Source organism: Acomys russatus, chromosome 27, assembly GCF_903995435.1.
Source record: "Acomys russatus chromosome 27, mAcoRus1.1, whole genome shotgun sequence".
In the NCBI taxonomy this organism is placed as follows: Eukaryota; Metazoa; Chordata; class Mammalia; order Rodentia; family Muridae; genus Acomys; species Acomys russatus.
Window position 1 is genome coordinate 34,373,761 of NC_067163.1, and position 20,820 is coordinate 34,394,580.

General features: G+C 40.0%; 2 protein-coding genes across 2 annotated transcripts in view; both read left to right on the forward strand.

Moving 5' to 3' along the window:
- Sorbs2 (sorbin and SH3 domain containing 2) overlaps nt 1–20,820 on the forward strand; it is a 128,215-nt gene that overhangs the window by 102,696 nt on the left and 4,699 nt on the right. Inside the window, 4 exon segments of the mRNA XM_051169926.1 lie at nt 1,631–1,745; nt 1,831–1,959; nt 4,501–4,701; nt 18,956–19,005. Coding sequence (XP_051025883.1) covers nt 1,631–1,745; nt 1,831–1,959; nt 4,501–4,701; nt 18,956–19,005 — 495 coding nt within the window.
- On the forward strand, nt 8,171–14,638 carry LOC127210245 (uncharacterized). The gene is made up of 3 exons (XM_051169927.1): nt 8,171–9,180; nt 10,772–10,966; nt 14,056–14,638. Exons 1-3 carry the CDS (start codon nt 8,434–8,436, stop codon nt 14,215–14,217), a joined length of 1,104 nt encoding a protein of 367 aa, XP_051025884.1. The 5' UTR covers nt 8,171–8,433; the 3' UTR covers nt 14,218–14,638.

Here is a 20,820-nt window from a genome sequence, read left to right on the forward strand (position 1 = left end):
TGTAAGTTGATTTGATCAAAACATATTGCATACATGTATAAAATAAACAGTAAGTTGAAAATTAAGACTAAACATGAAGAAACCCACAAGATTCAGGGCCAGTGAGTTGGCTCAGAGGGTCCAGGCCCTTGACACCAGCCCTGACAACCTTATCTTCTATTTTCATATAATGGAAGGAAAGAACCAATACCTACATGTCCTGTTCTAATCTCCACACATGGTGTTATGTGTACACATGCCTGTCCATGATATGTGCATGTACACACACAAATAAATGAAAAATAAATAATTATACCAGTATAAGTGAATTCTCTTATAAACCAATAAGAGAAGATGGCACACATCACAAAGGAAGGGTCCAGGAATAGTATTGGGTCGCTGGGTTTAGATTGCCAAGCCCATCATCCCATTCTCTTCTAGAGTTTCCTAATGGACAGTCAGGGAATCTGCGCGCCCACCTCACTGTGAGGGAAGGGCCATGGGACTGACTGCCTGTACCATCCCACCTTCCACAGAGAGCATGTGTGGGTCTGTCGAAACTAATAAAGTCTAACTGTGTGGGCTTTTGGTAAAGGAGATTCACCAGTCAGCCTAAAAGCTAAGAAGAAAGTGGGGCTGCTCGCCCTATAAATAGGTTGGTCTTATTATAGTTTAATGATCCTCCTCTTGTTCTTTTCTCAGAAGATATAAAGAGAACATCCATCACCTCCAATATGGTTCTATATTCGACACAAAAATCAGGGTGATGGGCAACTCGTGTAACTTTCAAGGCTCAGACACCCAACCAAACATCTTTGAAACCTGCAGAATGAGCCTATTTTAGTCCCTTTAAATTAATGGATGTGAATGCTTTGGTACAGAATATGAACAACAGACACACGTATCTACATTTTAAATAAATATTCATTTAAAGCTATTTTTATTATTTAATAAGATCAAAAGTAATCCTTGTAAAACCATAGCTAAGTAACTCACCCAACAAGATGTCTCAACTTTAGACAGGAGAAGAGATGACTTCCCTTTTCCCATAGGTCCACATTAGCCTGTATTTTAAAACACACTAAAAATACAGAAAATTTATCAAAATGGGACTCTAGCTCTGATGTAAGAGGGACAGAGTTTTGAAAAACTTTCCCTTTACTAGATTTAGCCAGAGTATTAAGTAGGCAGTACCTAAATTTATATTAGAAAAAAGTCAATTGCCTATAATTTCCATATATATATATATATATATATATACATATACATATATATATACATATATATATATATGCTAAAATTTTAAGTTGATGGCATTTAGAAATGTTCCTGGTGCAAGCGAAAATATTAGGTTATAAACACTATATGTGACTATACACTAGCAAGGTGACAATAGTCTGTCTCCTCTGTCAAATTTCAGATCATTGCAGGATATGATCTAAACATGGCGAGATCTATATACTTGCTCTTCAAAATCATTTCCAAGGTTACCTTAAGTGACTTCTGGGAATGTTTAAGGAAAATCCTGGTCTAACTGAGCTCGGTAGATGTTTACACATGGGAAGCGTACTTCTCAGATAAATATAGAGTGGTGATCCTAAGGCCAATGGCTGCCCATGCAGAAAGACTCCATCAGTCATGTCTCCTCCAGGGAACTGTCATTTAAGAAAGGAGATACTGTCTACATCCTCAGGAAAATCGACCAAAACTGGTATGAAGGGGAGCACCACGGAAGAGTGGGCATCTTTCCAATCTCATACGTAGAGGTATGGCCTTTCTCCTCCCCTCCTAAAGGGCACTGTCTCAAAGGTTTTCACAGGCTTAAGAGCCAACAGCTGCTCTCCTTTGCAGAAACTAACACCCCCAGAAAAAGCGCAGCCTGCGAGACCACCACCCCCTGTCCAGCCTGGAGAGATCGGAGAAGCCATAGCCAAATACAACTTCAATGCAGACACAAACGTGGAACTCTCCCTGCGAAAGGTAATCTGGCTGTGTTCTCTGTTGGAGTGTTTTCCCTCACTATACAATTCTGAAACCAAAATAGAGTACATTGTTTTCTAGGACATACTAGGTTTTCTTTAGTTTCTACAAAGGACTCAAGGTCTCCCAGGGTCACTGTTACCTCTGGTTCCTTTGAGACACACAGCTCTGAGAGTCTATCGGTATCAGTAATGTCGCCCTAAGGAGCAAGACCCCGAGTCCCCTCTGAGGGGGACCTTGACTGAATAGTAATGAACACACATGCAGAACCCTGAGAGGAGGATGCATTTTAATGACAACACTTCAAAATATCTTTGGCTGCCTCATTACTCAATTTTAAATACCTTTTTGAATATTTACTCCTCTCTCTTGGAATCAAGAAGTGGTGCCGATGTAATAAAAGTGTGTCCTCTCCAGAAGCCTTTCGGAAGAGCTATCTATGCAATCCTGTTTCCTTGATCATTCTTCTCCGAGCCTCATGTTGGATCCAAATCTCTCCAGAAAGCTCTCTAATACAAGTAATTTGTCTGGGAAAAAAAATCAAAAGGATCTCTTAACCTCCTTTCCTGCATAGTTAAGAATGATAAATGAAGCATTGCTATCATTTGCTAAAAAAATTAAAAATTAAAAAAATTTTTTTAAAAACATGTATTTGTTTGAGGCAACCAGCTCTCCACACAGCACAGAAAAGATGGCCATGTTAATTGGGGTGGTCTAGAACATTCCATGCCTATGGAGAGTTGGTAAAGTGAGTGAGGGTGGCCCAGAGTTGCTGGAGATGGTCTAGTTTTCTCCTTCCATTCCTACTTCTGCATCATCAGCAATTCTCTCTCTGTCTCTCACTTTCTGTCTCTCTCTCTGTCTCTCCCTCTCTTTCCCTCCCTCTCTCTCTCTCCCTGTTGTTGTTTGTTTGTTTGTTTTTCAACACAGGGTTTCTCTGTGTTATCTTGGCTGTCCTGGACTTGCTTCGTAGACATGTGTGCCACTTAACCCAGAAACCCACAGCACGGCACACAGAGTACCATCTTCTGTTCCATACTGTAAAGACAGGTTCTCCTGGGGTTTCTCACACAACAGTGGAACTACCAACTGCTTCATCTGGGCACATTGACCACGTCCCCTTGATGGGGAGGCCCGGTGGCACTCAGAGTAAGGATAATAGGCTATCAAGAAGACACTTGATACGCTATGATCATATAGAGGGGAAGGAGGTCCCCCTCAGTCACAGTCATAGGGGAGGGGAATAGGGTGAAAGCAGGAGGGAGGGAGGAATGGGAGGAAACAAGGGATGGGATAAAAATTGAAATGCAATATGAATAAATTAATAAAAAATAAATTTAAAAAGAAGAAAAAAAGAAAATTCTCAGAATTGGGAGATTCCCTTTTCTTCGATATGCTTCACTCAGCAGTGACACTGTACATTTAACAAACTGTCCAGCACCTTCTTTGCATTAAAGAGAATCTTCAGTGTGCTGTGTTGAAGCTAATGAGTTTTTTTATTTTATTTAATTAATTTATTCAGATTACAACTCAATTGTTATCCCATCACTTGTATCCTCCCCTTACTCCCTCCCACCCTCTTTCACCCTATTTCCCTCCCCTAGGTCTGTGACCGAGGGGGATCTCCTCCCCCACTATATGGTCATAGGCTATCAAGTCTCATCTTGGTAGCCTGCTTGTTCTTTGAAGCTAATGAGTAGAAGGCAGCATCAGGATCATCAGATCTAGTTCCCCATAGTTCTATAGCGCCCTCTAGTGGAGCCTGCTGAGTTTGCTCCTTTAACAACTTGTTGACTTAGTTCCGGCCCAAGTGTGGTCTACAGTAAAGAGTTAAAGTTGTTATCTGGCATTGGCCTGTTCATTGCAGGAAGCATAATAGTGAAAACGTCTACTATTAGAAAGTCCAAAGATTCTACTCAAACGCTTAGTGGCCAAAATGGCAGAGACACTCACCAAGTAGAATGGATTCTGGTGTTACAACTGCCCCCATCAGATGCAGGGGGGACATTACCCTTCTCCACAGCTATGAATATTCTAGGGTGCCATCTTTGCCGATTTTTTTTCTCTGTTACTTCTCAGGACATGCATGTTAAATAACGAAAATGCTGTGCCATTCAACTTTGTGCCTTCCAGAGGATGGCTTCTGTGAGCCATTTCAGACACACTTTCTTCTTCCTGCAGCTCATCACATTAATGCCACTGTCATTGACACAGCACTTTTACACCATTTGCCTTTTGAAGTAATTTCCACAAATCATTTTAATTTGTACCAGTATGAAGCATATATAAGCCCATTTCCATTAGCCAAGCATCCTTGGGGCCCTAATATCATGAATAGAAGGTTTGACTTATACCTATGCTGCAATCTATGCTGTTCTAATAAACCATGGGACCTTACTTACATTCTTCTAGACAAGCCAAAACCGGAGGTATAAAACTTTTCCAAACAAAAAACTACTGTTTGTCAGAAAACAATGACAACTACACTTGTTATATTATGGTGTCTCGACTTACAATGTATTTTCCCAATGCCCATTACAGGGTGATAGGATTATTCTTCTTAAAAGAGTTGATCAAAACTGGTATGAAGGTAAAATCCCAGGAACCAACAGGCAAGGCATCTTCCCTGTCTCCTATGTGGAAGTCATCAAGAAGAACACAAAAGGTGCTGAGGACTACCCTGACCTGCCTCTACCCCACAGCTACTCCACTGATAGAATTCACAGCCTAAGTTCTAATAAGGTAAGACGCCATTCCATCACATTACCTCTGTTCTTGGGGGCCTCAGAATATAATAATAAGTAGGATATTTGGGGATATTAAACCATCATATCTATTGAAAAGAAACAAATTCATAGGCTATATGCATAAATATATATATATATATACACATGAGTTCCAGGTCAGAAAATATAAGCTACTTTTCCTCAAATAAATGCTGGGATAAAGGGTTAGTGTTTATTTTTGTTAACTCTATTTTCAAACTAAAGTCTACATAGAGAAAAAAACCATTAGTATCACAAAACCTTCTTGCTACATCTCTATCTATCTGTGTATATGAATTACACACACACATACACATGCAGAGACTCACATATGTGTTATATCCCTAAAGTGTGTATCTTATCATTATATAATTACTAAGTGTACAATATTCTATGAAAGTCTTAAGGCATTTTCTTTATAGAGAGCCTAAAGTATTATTTTTAATTTAGGGCCTATAATTTCATTATTAGTTTGTATGAAAATATAATAGACTGATAGAACTATTCAGGTTTTTTTATTATTATTTTAGGGACACAAATTCCACTGTTTGACCTAAACTGGTAGCTGAAGATGATTGTCTTTCTCAGTACAATTTAGAAAGGACTTTTGCTCCAAAATTGTTTCATTAGGTTAAGGCCATATATATTCTCCCGCTTCCTGTATCCATATTTTTTCCTCACTTTTCTGCTGAATTAAAAGATATTTTATGGATATACGTGGGGACTTCTTTCTCCTTTTCAAATATTTTAAAACATAAAAGTTTTAAAGCACCAGTGAATTATTTCCAAAATATTGTCAAGTGCCTCCCAACATTGAGAACAGCATATCCGGTTATATAATACATTAATTGTTTTAGTTGAGACAAGGGTAGAATGTGGGGAAATAGACCATTGTGAAAGTGTGAAGTTAAGATTATTTTTCAGACAGTGTCCTCAGGAACCTAAACCACTTTAAGTAAAAAACCTATGACTCTATCTCAATTGAGGTATTTTCCTTTAGAAAGTCTAAGATCTGTCATTTTTTAAAATTCTAATCCTTTTCCAAGACTAGGTGTCAGCTGTGAGTAACTATCCTAAATTCTCTATCGCTGGGTAACTGAGCAGTTTACACCCGTTTAATGATGAACTTTCCAGAATTTAACACTCAGAGATCAGCACCCTTCCTTCAGTGGTTTCTGTTGACAATGGGAAAGGATGGCATCTTCAATGGGAAAGGATGGCATCTTCAATGGGAAAGGATAGCATCTTCAATGGGAAAGGATAGCATCTTCATCCATCCATATTTGTTGTACGTACCATCCATTCATCAAAAGAATTAGCACAAGTGCCAGGTGACTGGGACTTTAAATGAAGTGATGCAGGAGAGAAAAGCACGTGTCTACAAATGCTCACCGAGCACTGAAGAACTTCTATGTGCTCCGATTACATTTTTGTCTTTTCCCTGACTATGTTTTAGATGGCACTCATGGGATGTTTTTGTGAACAAATACCAAATTTTTAACGGAGGAATGTACACGTTTCACTTGTAACCAATTGTCTTATTCTTAGTGCTGCAAAAAAAAAAAAAAAAGTCAAAGTTTATGTTCATAGTTTGAAAAAAAATTCTAGTTTCATTTCAACTGGTTATCTATCCTATGGTGTCATTAGTTTAGTGAAGGGAATTCTTGTAGTGTTACCCTGGTCAATTTCAGAAAAAAAAAATAGACATATATACTTTTAAATAGTGAGATTAAAAAAAAAAACAGCAAAAAGATGCAGCTCCTGTTTTCTAACTGGTATTTGCAAATAGAGAAAGGAGTGCATTATTAACTTTTGAATCACTCTTTAGCAAATTCAAATCACATAACTTGACATATTTCTATTTTGAGAAAGGCTCAAATGAAAGTTGGTATTACTTCTTGCTTCAGCACAATAGAATCTAATCCTAATCCTTTTTAAAGATAAAATAACTTTGAGTATGTTTTGTGATATAGGTACCGTTTAAAATTAACGCTTAATTTTATTGGTATTACCAAGTCCATTTTAAAGTCTTTCAGTCTTTTACCCATGTGTAGAGGTGACATGGGGGCAAGGCACAGCGAAGTCAGTAGTAGCAGACAGCAGTAGAAACTCCAGTTGTAAGGAAGGTGGTAGAATTTAGAGATTTCTCGGCACACATAGTAGCTTTGTCCACGTGAGAAAAGAATAAAGTTATTTATCTTGAGTTACTGTTAATTTCGCTCATTTCCAAAATCTAAATTACTAAGATCAAATCTAACACTTTTGTGTTTATAACAAGAAGTAGAAAATAGAGTTTTAGCCAGTAAAAGAACTTCAGTAGACTATCAAATGAGACTTCATCTTCAGGACCAGTGAGGCTGTCAATCCAGCACCGAACATGTGTCCAGTGTGATGTCGTATCAGTGGCCAAGCAGGCTTGGATCCCGGATGCTGTATGAAGGTGCTCACATAGTTGTGTTATACTTGGTGTCATTTGTGACAGTCCATGCTGAGATTCCATCATATTTCCTTTAAAATGTAAATAAGTTCAACTAGTGCTTCCCTCCAACAATAGGATGCTTTGAGTCAGTTGTGCACTTGGACATTGGGAAGCCCAAAGCCTCTCTTGGCTGCATGTGTGATGTATTATCCTGAGCAGCCAAGAGGAACATGAGCAACCTTCTCTGTGAGACTTTTCCTCATAGATCATACAACTATCTTGTCAACTATCTAGAAAGCACTAAATTAAAGATCATCTACCAGCCTCTTTCAAGGCCCTTGAATGCACAGAACGTAGCGTTGCTGTTCCTGTCCAGCAAGCGAAGAGCAGAATATATCACAAGTTACTAGGCAGCTTCTTTAGGAGTGCTTCTTCTGAATTTGCATTTGTTGTTTTCTTTAAAATATTCAAGCTATATCAATTGTGTTAAAATATAAAGCATGATATTTTGACTGCAGAAGATCCAGCTTCGTAGATTATATTCTTTGGGCTTACATAAAAAAATCGCACTTAGCAGATGACTGAGTCAGCATTTCCTGTCCTCTTCAGCGTAAAAACTTACCTTGGAGGTTTTTTAAACTTTGAAGCAATGATCAGGCAAGACTTGTTTCATTCTGATCATGGGATCCTATAACTAAGAAATATGTTTTAGCATTTATTCCCTTTAACGTGTGTTTGTGTACTCTAGCCTAAAATATTTTGTGCCATATAAATGTGAAAATAGAGTTGGCACCTCTGCAGTGAGCAAGAACAGTCAATCAATTTAGAGACTAAAACAAAGCTTAGTTGTTAGATATGACTCTGTGCTAACAATGCCCAGATACATTTGAAATATAGATAAGAGTCTGTGTAGTCTCAGAGTGGTAGATGAATATTAAACTTCTTAGGGTTTCTTTGTATGCCTTCATAATCTCTATGAACTCTTTCTGTCTTCTCTTTTGATGTTTATATCTTCCAAACTTGGTATCTTCCAATAGTGTTTGATTACTCAAATAAGGTTTACAACGAGCCTAAGTGATTTGAGTTTCAAATAACTTCTCCCAATCTAGAAATCTTCCAAGTATCTTCCATTGATGTCTGTGCTACAAGCCTAAAACTATATCTGTCGCCACACCTTTCCTGTATTTCTCTGTCATTGTGTTTTCATGTGTTATTATTTTCTTTGTTTGCTTTGCTTCATCACTCCTGCTCATTTGTAAGTTGGCTTCCAGTGGACAAACCTGTCTGCCCATGTACAAAGCTCTTCCTGGATTAGAGAAAGGAGCCCTCCGGGGAGCTGCCCAAGAGTGGCTGTCCCTGACAGACTGGTGTCTACCAGCAAATCCACTGGCTCCAACACCATCATCTTTCCTTGACAACTTCTTGGCTGAACTAGAGAAGTTTAGTGCTTTAACCCTACCATCTGACCAGGCCAAACCGAACATCCTAAACCAGACCATTCTTGAAATTAAGGAGGAGCCCTCTCCCCTCCCCCTCTCACTACCTCTAGCATCTGTACCAGCCGGATCACCTCGCTGTCTATTACCTTCTCCTCACTCAAGTACCACCTCCTCTGGGGCCAAGACTGACAATATGGTGTCTCTTCGGGATCATGGAAAGGACACTCCAAGCAAATTTTCAGATTTGAATAAAAAGGGAAGGGGCTTTTCAGACCCTACCAAGATCCTTGAAGTCCTAGGTGATAAATTTGTGGCCTCTGCATGCACCAATGTGGGTGCCTTGCCTATAACTCTTCCTGTCATTGGAGAGGAAGATGAGGAACTCTGTGAGGGGCTTACCTACCAAAAATGGCTGCCAAGATCTCGAGAGCAAGATGTCATGTGTTATGACCACAACAGTACAGAGGTGACACCACAACTGCACATCCAGGAAGAAGAGGAGGAGGAGAGCCCTACCTGCTTAACATATTCATTAGGCATTCCCACACATGCTAGGAGCCCCGAGGAAGACATCAATGCAGCCCAAACCAGTAATGAGGTATTTAATTTTGCCTAATTACTGAGGACTAACCAGTTTTACAAGTATCCAAAGAGTTAATACTACTACTAAATATCTACTTCCAACACTGCCTTAACAGGCTTCCTTATGTGAGTATAAACACTGGAAATTCCAGGGTGGAAAGAATATGCAGGCACAATGTAGTTTATTAAAATGATGGAAATATGCGTGGTATGATCCCACTATTCCTTTGTCACTATACACTCAACTTGATGCTTAAGATTATTGTCATTCTAATATTAATAACGATAGCTAATCATTTACCCCTTTTGTCAGACACGATTCTCAGAACCCAACACCTTTAATTTTCAAAACCCAGAGAGCAAGGAAATATGGTTATCCCCACTTTAGAGATAAGGAGGCTGATGGACAGACAGGTTTTTCCAATTCCAAGGTAAGAAACAGTACCTCCTGCCATGATGGCAGTCTGCAAAACAGAACAACGAAGTAAAGTGTCAAACCTCTGAAATAGTTCTACAGGTCCCATTTGGCTCTTCTGAATCAGTTGTTCCCTTGAGTTTGTAGTCTGAGTCCTGCACTTCTGTCTTACAAAGGACCTTGGCCAGTAGTTTCTATCCGTAAAGAAAGGGAACAACCTGAATCTTAAGTTTATGAATTCTCTTTAAAAATAAACTAGTTGCTGGGCACAGTGATGCACCATTCAGAGAAGCAAGGGCAAGTAGATCACTGTGAGTTTGAGGCCAGCCTGGTCTACAAATCGAGTCCAGGACAGCCACAGCTACACAGAGAAACCCTGTCTCAAGAACAACAATGACGATGATGATATAAACCAGTTGGTTTCTCAAATATGAATTATCTAAATTCAAGAGCAAGTGTGTTTACCTGTAGCTTATGAAATTGTTAATTCAAAAAACAGCTTGTAGTATACTAAGTCATGGTGATATTACACAAGTCATTTCCTTCGGTGGTTCCTCGATTTCCAAATGACTAGCCACAACTTTGTAGAAAGGAGGCCCACCGCTTGGTGATAGGGAGAGTTCACTGTAATCAGCCAAGCGTGCCACTAAGCCTGTTATTTAAACATCAGGTCTTCCCTTCACTGTGACCATCTTAAAGGTGTGAGCAGAAATTAGCTTTTATTTACAGATCTTCTATCTGCCTGCTTCAGACAGTATCCTAGGCACAGCATCCATCCCACTAAGCTTAGCTGGGCAGACATCTCTATGCTCAAAGAAGTTCCAATTTCCCTAGCTCTGTGACAATTTACATTAATGTTACCCTACTTTACAAGCAAGTTATATGTTGCTGCGGAGTTTTAGGTACTTCCCTACCCTCATGTTGAAGGGGAAAAAAGAAACATCCCTCACAGACAAACAAGGAGAACACAGACACTGACAACCACCCACATACCCCAAATCATATCCATTGAGATTTTGAAATCAAAATTCAAAAGGCTAAGCCGGTGCTTTCAAAGCAAAAATACATAAATATCACTTTCCCCTGGGTATTTTATAACTTCAAACTTAACACATGTGAAGGGACCCTTAAGAGCGTGTCCCTTCATTTGGACACCAGCATAATCACATCTTGTCTTTCCCCCACATTTAAGCCACCCTCACTTACCTCGGGAGATCGAACTTCTACACCGTTTCCCAGCTGTCTGTCTGCCTCCCCTCCGTCTCATGCTCCTCTGGCCTCTGTCTCTGACCTGACCTGTGAGCTTTCTCAGCCCACCCAGCCCTCCTCACCTCCTCTCCTCCCCAAATACCCTTATCAACAGGAGATGAGTACACCAAAATCAAAGGTAACTGCATCCCACGTGTGGTTCAATGTATCGCATGTCTTTCCACGGTGTTCAGTAGCTGTATGCATTTAGATTCGTGTCATCTTACAAGCTCTAAAAAGGTTATGTAAAGTGTGACTGCTAACTTTTAACATCATTGGCATGGCCTCCATCCCAAACATTCAAGAGACAAATCTGCATAACACCTGTACCCTTATTGAGAAGAGAAACAAACTAAAACTTACCTCATAGTCAAAGGCAACCATTAGATTCTGTTTTAATATTGAGTCAGCTTGGGAGCCATCGCATTCAAAGGCGTAAGTTTAGTGCCTGCCAACTCAAGTCATTTCTCAGTTGACATGATACCTCCTTGATGTCATCTTGTCCATCATCACAGAGCCTAAGATCAGGGTGGTCCTCAACTTTACTTGTGTAGAGCCCCACTCTTCCACAGGAGACACCAAGGATAATTTTTTGGTGTTGACTACAAAGCACCTATCTCTGATACTGCTGTCCAGCATCCCAGCTGGCACTTAACTGTCCCTAGGATTATCACTTTTCTATAAAGTAACGATTGGTCTTAGAAAACAATATTGACAATCCAAGATGACATCAACCTATCACAGAAGAGTTTTGATTCTGGAGTAAGAGTGATCCCAAAACCTTTTTCTTCAGACTTCAAATAACAAGGCATCTTCAGATTTCATCTTTTAAAAGTGAAGCAAGAGCTTCTGTAGATAGGGAAGGAGGTAAGGCCCTAAACAACCACGTTTCCATAGCAGTGAGCACCCATCCAACATCCAACATCCTCAATAGCTGTCAGAATCCCCGACACCATCAAAGGACACAGCCCATCTATGTGAGGCACTCTGCATATGGAAAGAGCTCTCCAGAGGAAAGAATAACCTCCTTTAAGGACCAATTTCCCCCCACTCTTTTGAGTTTTCATCTTAGATAACAAAAGATAATTTTAAACCTTTAAAAACTATAATGCCACTTTAGATCATGACTAAGGCTAAGAAGTGCCTTTACCCCTCTTTTCTGTGGCTCTAATTTTTAAAGCCAAATTGTTTATTCCTTGCCTCCAGTAACATGTTCAGCAGCTTTTGAGCTTAATCAGTACCTGAGAAAGAACCTCTAGGTCAGCGAGTCTCAACCTTTCTAATGCTGAGAACCTTTAATGCTGACCCCCAACCATAAAATTATATTCATTGCTACTTCATATCTATAATTTAGCTACTGTTATGAATCATAGTATAAAAAAATTGGAGATAGAGATTTGCCAGGTGGGGTTGCGACCCACAGGTTGAGAACCACTGCTCTAGACTTTTCCAATTTAGAGAGGTGTTGAATTCATCCCTATAGTAACAAAGGAAAAACTAAAATTCAAAAAGAGTTTATCTTTACCACAAGAGCCAAGAGCACTTCATATAGTCTTTTGGGATCAATGTGTCAAAGTAATAAAAAAAAAGGTAGAAGCATTCACGATAACTATATTTTAAAAGAAGTTTTGTTTTTTGTTTTTTATTTTGTTGGGGTTTTTTTGGTTTTTTGTTTGTTTGTTTGGTTGGTTGGTTGGTTGGTTTTTGGTTTTTCAAGACAGGGTTTCTCTGTGTAGCCTTGGCTGTCCTGGACTCACTCTGTAGACCAGGCTGGCCTCGAACTCACAGTGATCCACCTGCCTCTGCCTCTCAAGTGCTGGAACCAAAGTTGTGCACCCCCACACCCAGCTTAAAAGAATATTTTAATAACTATATAAAATGGCTAATTTCAGGAAAACCTTTTGTTTCTTGTATTTTGCCTCATGTTTGGGAATAAATGTTGAACATTAATTCCCCATTGAGTCTTTTCAAGCCTTGTAAATCTATTTTATACCCATAAGAATATAAGTTTGGCTGAACACATTTGTGCTTATAAATATAAAAACAAATTAAGCCAATCTTAGATCTCATATGCATTACAAAGGAAAGAAAGCCTTGACACAAAAGAAAAATGTTTTAATAAGGATAGAACAGTATACCAAAAATCATTATAGTAACATTTTTGTTAACTCATATACCATTCGTTAACCCAAGAGGGGGAGGGGGAGAGAGAGAGCACTTCCCATCATCCCATTCTAGCATAGTAGTTCCACAGATGTCAGAAATCTGGACAGTCTCAATTTTTCCTGGTTCCTCTTTCAGAAAATGACATGTGAGCACAGCTAGGTCCAAGGGAGATTAGGAACAGCAGCCTACCCTCAGTGACCATGTGCATAAGTAAGGACAAAGACAAGAATGGATGGTGCAGAGCGTCACGCACACCCTCCTCCACAAGCCTTAAACAAGCATGACAGGCTGTATCCTCCCGAGAGATGAGAGATCAGACCCACTAATGACCACACAAAGTAGCCTAAGCTAGAGCTACAATCTTTCACTCAAAAGTATTTTCAGTCCTACTAATGTTCTCTTAATTCTACTCAAATTCTAGACCCTCCATTGCTAGTTAGATGCCATGTAAACTCATGTCAAGAGTCACTTGTTCGTTGTCAGAGTGAAGATTTTTCTTTGAAAACACACCAAAAGGAGCTGTAGTCTGGCAATATTCAATATTTCATTATATTTCACAACCTCCCATCACCCTACCCCCAAATTCATTTTCTTCTTAGGAGCTCTGTTCGAACATTTTACCTCTAAAATTCCTAACGCTTTCCATAAAACTTGATAGGTATCAAACCAAAAATGTCTCTCATCTCACCTACCTAATGCTGCTGCCTACCATTTGGTAAACACAAAGAAAACAGGCCAGTTAAAGAGTGTTTTGGATGCAGTTGTTAAGCATTCTCTTAATAAGGAAGTAATATTCTATCGTGTGTTCTTAGCCACGTACGTTACATCCAAATACTTTTTTATTCACTGTGAGTCCCCAACCGTAGCAGCAGCTGGTCCTGGTGGGGAAACTCTGTAAGGAGCAGGCAGAGAAGCTGTATGCAGCCTGTTCGCCCTCCCTGCTCAGCTAGCATTTATGAGCTTGGCATGCTGTGTGTGCATGGAAAACAGCAGACCGAGAAGGCTCCCCCTGAAGGCCACGTCATGAAGGAAGAACTAATGCACTTCTTATGGCTTTTCTAGGCTGATTTAAAGAGCAAGACATTTGCCCTGGGTAAGCCGCCTCGTAGCCCAGCGATGTCTAAGAGGTCCTGCAACTCACCTGTCAGCGGTTCGCACAGGGTAGGATCAGGGACCCCCTACCTACTGTCGTCATCCTGGCCTCCCTGGCTCTTCCTTAGGTGACTTTGCTGTGAGGCTGAGGAGTCCCTTGAGATGAAATGATCCTTAGCTGAGGAGCTATGAAATCAGATCCAAATGGGTTGTGTACTTCCCTCTTGTACGTGACAAGTTTCTCAAATCCAGAATGGTACTACCCAATGCCTCACCACCCAAATAACAGTGCAGTGCGTACTGTTTTCTAACAGCCATCTCCCTTCCATAGTCAATAGCTGTTCTCCAGTCACAGTATTTAGGGGCGAGAACTAAACTGTGGCCAGTCGCATTCGCTCCAGAGTCTCTCGGTTTCTCTGGGTTTATTTTAAACTGTGAGCCATTTCAAAACATTCTGCCGCTTAGGAGGTTTCTCTCCACGCTGCTCCCTGGAGTCTGCGTACTCCCAATTCCCTCAGAGCCTTGAGGTCAGTTGCTTGTCCTCTGACTATTCAGTTCTATAGCATCTGAAGAACTGGAGAGTGGATGGGTTCTAAGTGGCGCCCCGAGCTCTGGGGAACGCAGCCAACGAATGTGGGGATCTGCATCTACGCATACCTCAGGGCTCCCGGAGTCTAAGTTAATGGACCCTGATTTAGCTTTGGCTGGCCTGCTCTGTTCTGCAGTTCAAGTTCTCTGGGCTTAATTTTTAGGGTTCCCTTTCCATTTCATAAATGCAAACAGTGTTTTAAATGTAAGGCACTTTGTGCCTTTCGCTTTGCACAGTCAAGCCCGCTTCCGTTGTTGAAGCAGACATGTGCGGCCGCAGGAAGAGAGCAATGTCAGTTTGTAGAGATTAGGGCTCTATTGAACAGCCCTTCCAGAGCTAACACATATACTCCAGGGGCAGGCAGGCAGGCAGAAAGTTGGTTTTATAAAAATTGATGGACTTCAAAAAAAAAAAATTGATGGACCTCATCCATAAGTTTCCACAAGTAAGATGGTATGCTTTGAGTCATCTTGAGTTTTTTTTCCCCCTTGCCCATATGTCTATCTCATAAGTTCCACCCTATGTGAAGACCAGAAGATTCTCTTTGATTCTGACTTATGTACAGTTGTGTTTCACCTTTGTAATCTCAGAGGGGAAAGAGGCCAATCCGCTTAAGCACGGGATTGTGAGCTACCAGACCCTAGGCAGCTAATTCTGGCTGCTATGCACAACAACTCGTGTTTTCTGAGAAAGGATGACTTGGAGATCCAAGAGGTACTTGTAATGCCTGCAAAGATTTTTCCCACATTTTTAACAAAGTAATAGAACATACTTTTTAAAAGAATTCTCTAAAATATAGCTAACTCCTGAAATAGCTTGAAAGAAGCACTTGGCTTTCAAACTCCTATCACAACAGTGTACATAGTCTATTGACTACTGATCCCAGATTCTAGGATAGATCTCAAAGCAGTTTCATTATAAGTGGAGTTTTATAGTTATCCCAGCTTTGAGCAATAACATGTATTTAAAACCTGCCTCTTTTGTGTCCATTTTTTAAATCAAAAGATGAATATGTCTTTATGAAAATTTCTCATCTGGATAATAGTGACAGTGAAAAGAGAAAACAAAAGAAAAAAGTTAAATATATAGGGCACCATGAAAATAGCATGATGCATCGTTGGATTTTCACATTTTTAATGACTTCTAAAGACTCATTAAGGAAATAAAAGCATAGCACAACGCTTGCTCAAAAATGCCCAGCATGGTAACAGTAACCTGTTCACTTGAAAGCTGCCTTCTTACGCCTTCTTACGCTCACAGTTTGTATAGGCCTCTCCAAATGTTATAATTACGCATTCACCTCAGCACCGCTGAGATTTTTTATGCGCGCTAGAAATGCCTGAGCTGTTAAAGCAGCAGAGAACACAGGCCTAAAACCCCGCTGGCTAACAAGTCATTTCTTCTCGTGAACCGAGGCTGCGGGAAACAAAAAGCATGGGCGGGAAGGAAGGAGCGTGGTAGGGGAAAAAAACAGACCTTTATCTACTTCAAATTACGCCGTGGGCTTCAAGGTATCCTTTCTAAATGAATCCAGGCGGAAGAAATGTGTTACTACCGCTGCTCACCATTAGGTGGCAGCATAGTGCAAGCACAGTAGCAAAGATAGTATTAGGGAGCACTTTGCTTGAATACCCACAGGAACCACAACAAAATACAGATGCTGAGTTTCAGGAAGTCAGTCCATCTAGTCTGCCATAACACTTCGTTCAATGCAGGGCTAATCAAAGTTGTCCCTTCGTCTCTTTTGTCACATATTTGTCATAGTAAATGATTTGGGGGAGGATTTAATTAACATTCACGGTGGCTCTGAACTATTACCTTTGAGGCTTCCGTGAGACTAAGAGACACAACCATTAACTAATTTTCTGACTATACACTGTGCAATGTTTAGGCTTTACATGGCAAAGGGAAGCTATGAGATGAGTGTCTATTCCTTTATGGGTTCCGTGAGGGAGCAAAGATCATCTTCATCTTGCCTCTCTGATTTTAGGATGAGGGATCTGAGCTGCCATCCTTACGTGACCGTCAACACTACTATTCCTCTAGTGCACAAGGACCTGTAAAATATGTTAATTCTAATAGGACTGTAATTACACAGTGCTTCTAAGAAACCGGCCACAGTCACCAGCCCATCCCCAATCCCATTAAAGAAAGGCTTTGAAATGTTTTCTAAAGTCATGATTTTATGAGATACACAACTTTTCAGTAATAAAAGTTAGGATTATACTATACCCTGAGAAAGTGAATATTGTGGGGGAAACTGGTGATTCAGGAAGAAAGAGAAAGGGCAAGCAAGTGAGGATGTGAAGCAAGTGAAAATACATATGTTGAAAGATGATTAAGAGACAGGAAATTACTATTTCACACACTCAAGGACTATGTGAGCCTCACACTTGGAACTACAGGCCAGTTTTCCCAACTGCCAGAGAGACAATGTATTTAAGTAACTTAAGGGGCTAGAGGACCAAAGGTACTGAGCAAGTAGGATTCTAACGAAAACACTAAATAATGGACTATAACCTTCAAATGTAGATTGGTTTATGTTAACTAACAGGTTGATTTAATCAGGTATTCAATTTTTAACTTAAAAAGTAGTTAGAAAAAAATTGGCAATGTAACATATACATTATGGATGACTTCCACTTGTCTCTTCATAGAATTAAATTGATATTACTTATTTTTCAATTAAAAATCTCAAAAAATGTCTTGGGGATGGTTTGGTCTTCATTATTTTTTTAGATAGGCATTCTTCATGTAGCTCTTGTACACTGGCCTTGAGCTCAGAGATCTGCCTTCCTCTGCCTCCAGAGTGCTGAGACTAAAGGTGTGTTGCCCCCTAGCCAGCTTAGCCTTCATTATCCTTAAAAACAATAGAATTTACACTGTCAATATTTTATATTAATAATATCATTTTACAAGTTGAAATACTGTTAGGAATTCCATACTGACTTATGGGAGTAAATCATCCACATGGCCAATAATTCTTATCCACTCTTTAGTTTTAGATTTATGTATTCCATGCATAGATGTTGAAAAAAAATTCTAAGAGTCCTGTTAATAAATGCTCCCAATTAAAAGACTTGAAAGCTTGGAAAATACTTAATCTGCACTGAGTAGACAATGTGGGTTGGAGACGGTGCGTAAATTTAAGCAAAGGCCTGTTCACAGAACTCATACTGAACAAAACCACAGGGCTCCCAGTCCACCCTTGGACTAGAGGTTTCTGTGGACAGTTCCAGGGGAAATCTGTGTCTAGCTTATTATAATCAATAATAATTCTGTATATCCAAACATAGGTCCTGATGTCGGCGGACATGGCCCTAATAACTAATTCTGTTATATTGGAGTCCAGGCTCTGACCTTGTTATGTCAGCTGGTAGCTGCCACTTAGCAGAAAATGTTTGAAATGAATGGTTGAATGCATCTCTTTTCCTCAAACGCACCATGTAGATGATCGATTACGCTAAGCTTCCATGTTCAACCAATGTGTTAAATTTCATTCTCTGAAGTGTTTGTGTGGCTGCACAGGATCTCGTCATTTCCAATATTATAAGTATCTATTACAGATACTGGTCTTGATGCTTAGTTTAAAAAGAAAGGAAACTCTTTTGAGAGTTCAGTGCACTGGGGATTTCTACCAATATTTCTCTTCCAAGGTAAAGCATTATGTGTTACCTGGATATTGTCCATTGTGTTCTTCTTAAAGTCCGCTGTGTTCCCCCTTCAAAAATTGCATGTGCTTCCCTGCCCCAGCCCCCACCCTATGGAGAGCAGAGAATTTAAGTTCAAATGCAGCATGGGATGCCCCGCTACTGACATTTTCATCTGTACCGTGTGTGGCAATGTCGTCTGTGAAGGAAAAGCTCAGGGCGAATGCGGTTACTGCTAGACGTGGCTTCCTTCTGCTTGTCTGAGAAAGCGCTGGAGAATGAGGTTGAGCGAAGGCGCCCAGCCTTTCTGCTCTTGTGGTTTCATGTCCTTCTTCTTGCCATATTCCTGACCTTGGAAAAATCAATGGGACTAAACCTCAGCTTCAACTTTCCCTTAAAGCTTGCAGAGACCATATTGTGGATGTGTCCAAAAAGTTTGAACCTTGGGTATTTTGATTTAAAGCACCCTTCAAAATACTTGAATTATTAAGCGTACAGAAGCCCTCGTGTTTGGCAGTTTTTTCTTCTTCCTCTTGGTTTTTTACAACAGGAAATATTAAATGCCATGCTATTACCCAAATTACCTTTTAATGATACCAGTTCAAACCAATTCAAAATTATCTCATTTCAGCCACAGCGTCCTGCTTTCTCTCATGAAAACCTTCACAGTGGGGGAGAACCGTAAGTATCATTCTTATCCACTAAACCCAAGACTAACTCTGACCCACCGCATGGACAATATAGGTACCACACAGACACACAGACACAGTAGGCTTTGTATGTGGAGAGATCGAATAGTGAACGTGTGGTCTGCAGCACAAGACATCACAAGGTTCTGCGTTATCAATGAGAGCAGACACTAATGTTTAAGGAAACCAGCAGGGCTGGAGAGGTGGCTCAGTGGTTAAAAGCACTGGCTGCTCGTCCAGAGGACCTAAGTTCAATTCCCCGCATCCACATGGTGGCTCACAACCATCTGTAACTCCAGTTCCAGAGGATCCAACACCCTCTCCTAGCCTCCGTGCATCCCAAGCACTCGCATGGTGCAGATACATACATGCAAGCAAAACACTTATACACATAAAATTAAAATATAAATAAATAACAAAGGAAAACAGAAAACAATTCACGCACCGGGAAACCCTTCCAGAGTTGCGGTGACTCCTACAATGTATAAATCTGTCTCTTCCTCTGCAGGCTGTATAACTTGTAACCACAATGTTGTTTTTCCATTTATTTGAATGCTTCGAATATATACCTAAGGTCTACTTTAGTAGTATAGTTCTAAAATTATAACACATGCTTCAGAATGTCTTCTGAAAATAGCAGTATTAAAGTACTCACTACTGTTTAAATGCATGATGCAATGCACACTGCACCAAGCATGTGTCTTCTCAAATGTTACTCCCAAATTCCCTCTCCTTTCTGATACATACGATAAATCAACCTACAAGAATCACACATTGTCTTTAAGAGCCTCATTTGTCCTACTATGGCTCAATTTACAATAGATACATAAATAGATAGATGATGATGATTGATAGATAGATAGATGGATGGATAGATAGATAATAGATAGATAGATAGATAGATAGATAGATAGATAGATAGATAGATAGATGGATAGATGATGAAGATAGATAGATAATAGATAGATAGATAGATAGATAGATAGATAGATAGATAGATAGATAGATAGATGGATAGAGGGATAGATAGATAGATAGATGATGAAGATAGATAGATAGATAATAGATAGATAGATGAATGGATAGAGAGATAGATAGATGGAAAGATGATGAAGATAGATACATAGATAGATAGATAGATAGATAGATAGATAGATAGATAGATAGAAAGAAAGAGGATGCTTCACTTTCTATTGACTCCTGCCTATGCTGAGTCAAAAGAGACATCTAAAAGCCATCCCCATAGTCCTCACCTTGCCGTGTGCACCTGAGCTTTCTGCCCAAATTCTACTGACTTGGTGAAAAACACACTGACTCTTTGTGGTCAGGCCCCGGTGCATAACTGGTGTGTTTTCAGCGCCAATAGCCCATCCTTGTTCTTCACGGCTGAAAACAGGCCCTTTGGATCTCATCACACTCTGCAAGTGCCTCTCACACAGCATGGCCATGAACGCATTCTCCTGAAGGCGTCCCTACCACAAACTGACTAGGTTACACCTGGTGACCACTGAAAAACCTCACTTAACTGGAAACATTTAAGAGTGGCTTGTAATAATACTTCTGTTGTTCTTTTACATGTGCAAACAATGATAGGATTAAATCACAAAATTATGCTCTAGAGCTGTTGTTCAGTGTGGTGGCATTGCTAGCATGTTCTATTAAACAGCTTTGAGGGCATATAAGCAAGTTGTGTTCTGTTGTGCTTTTTGTGTCATATGCAGCTGTGACCATTTGGCTTTTCTAAAAATCACAGAGCCCACGGGTGGGGAAAACACAATTTCAAGCCTTGCTTTAGGCACAATTCTTT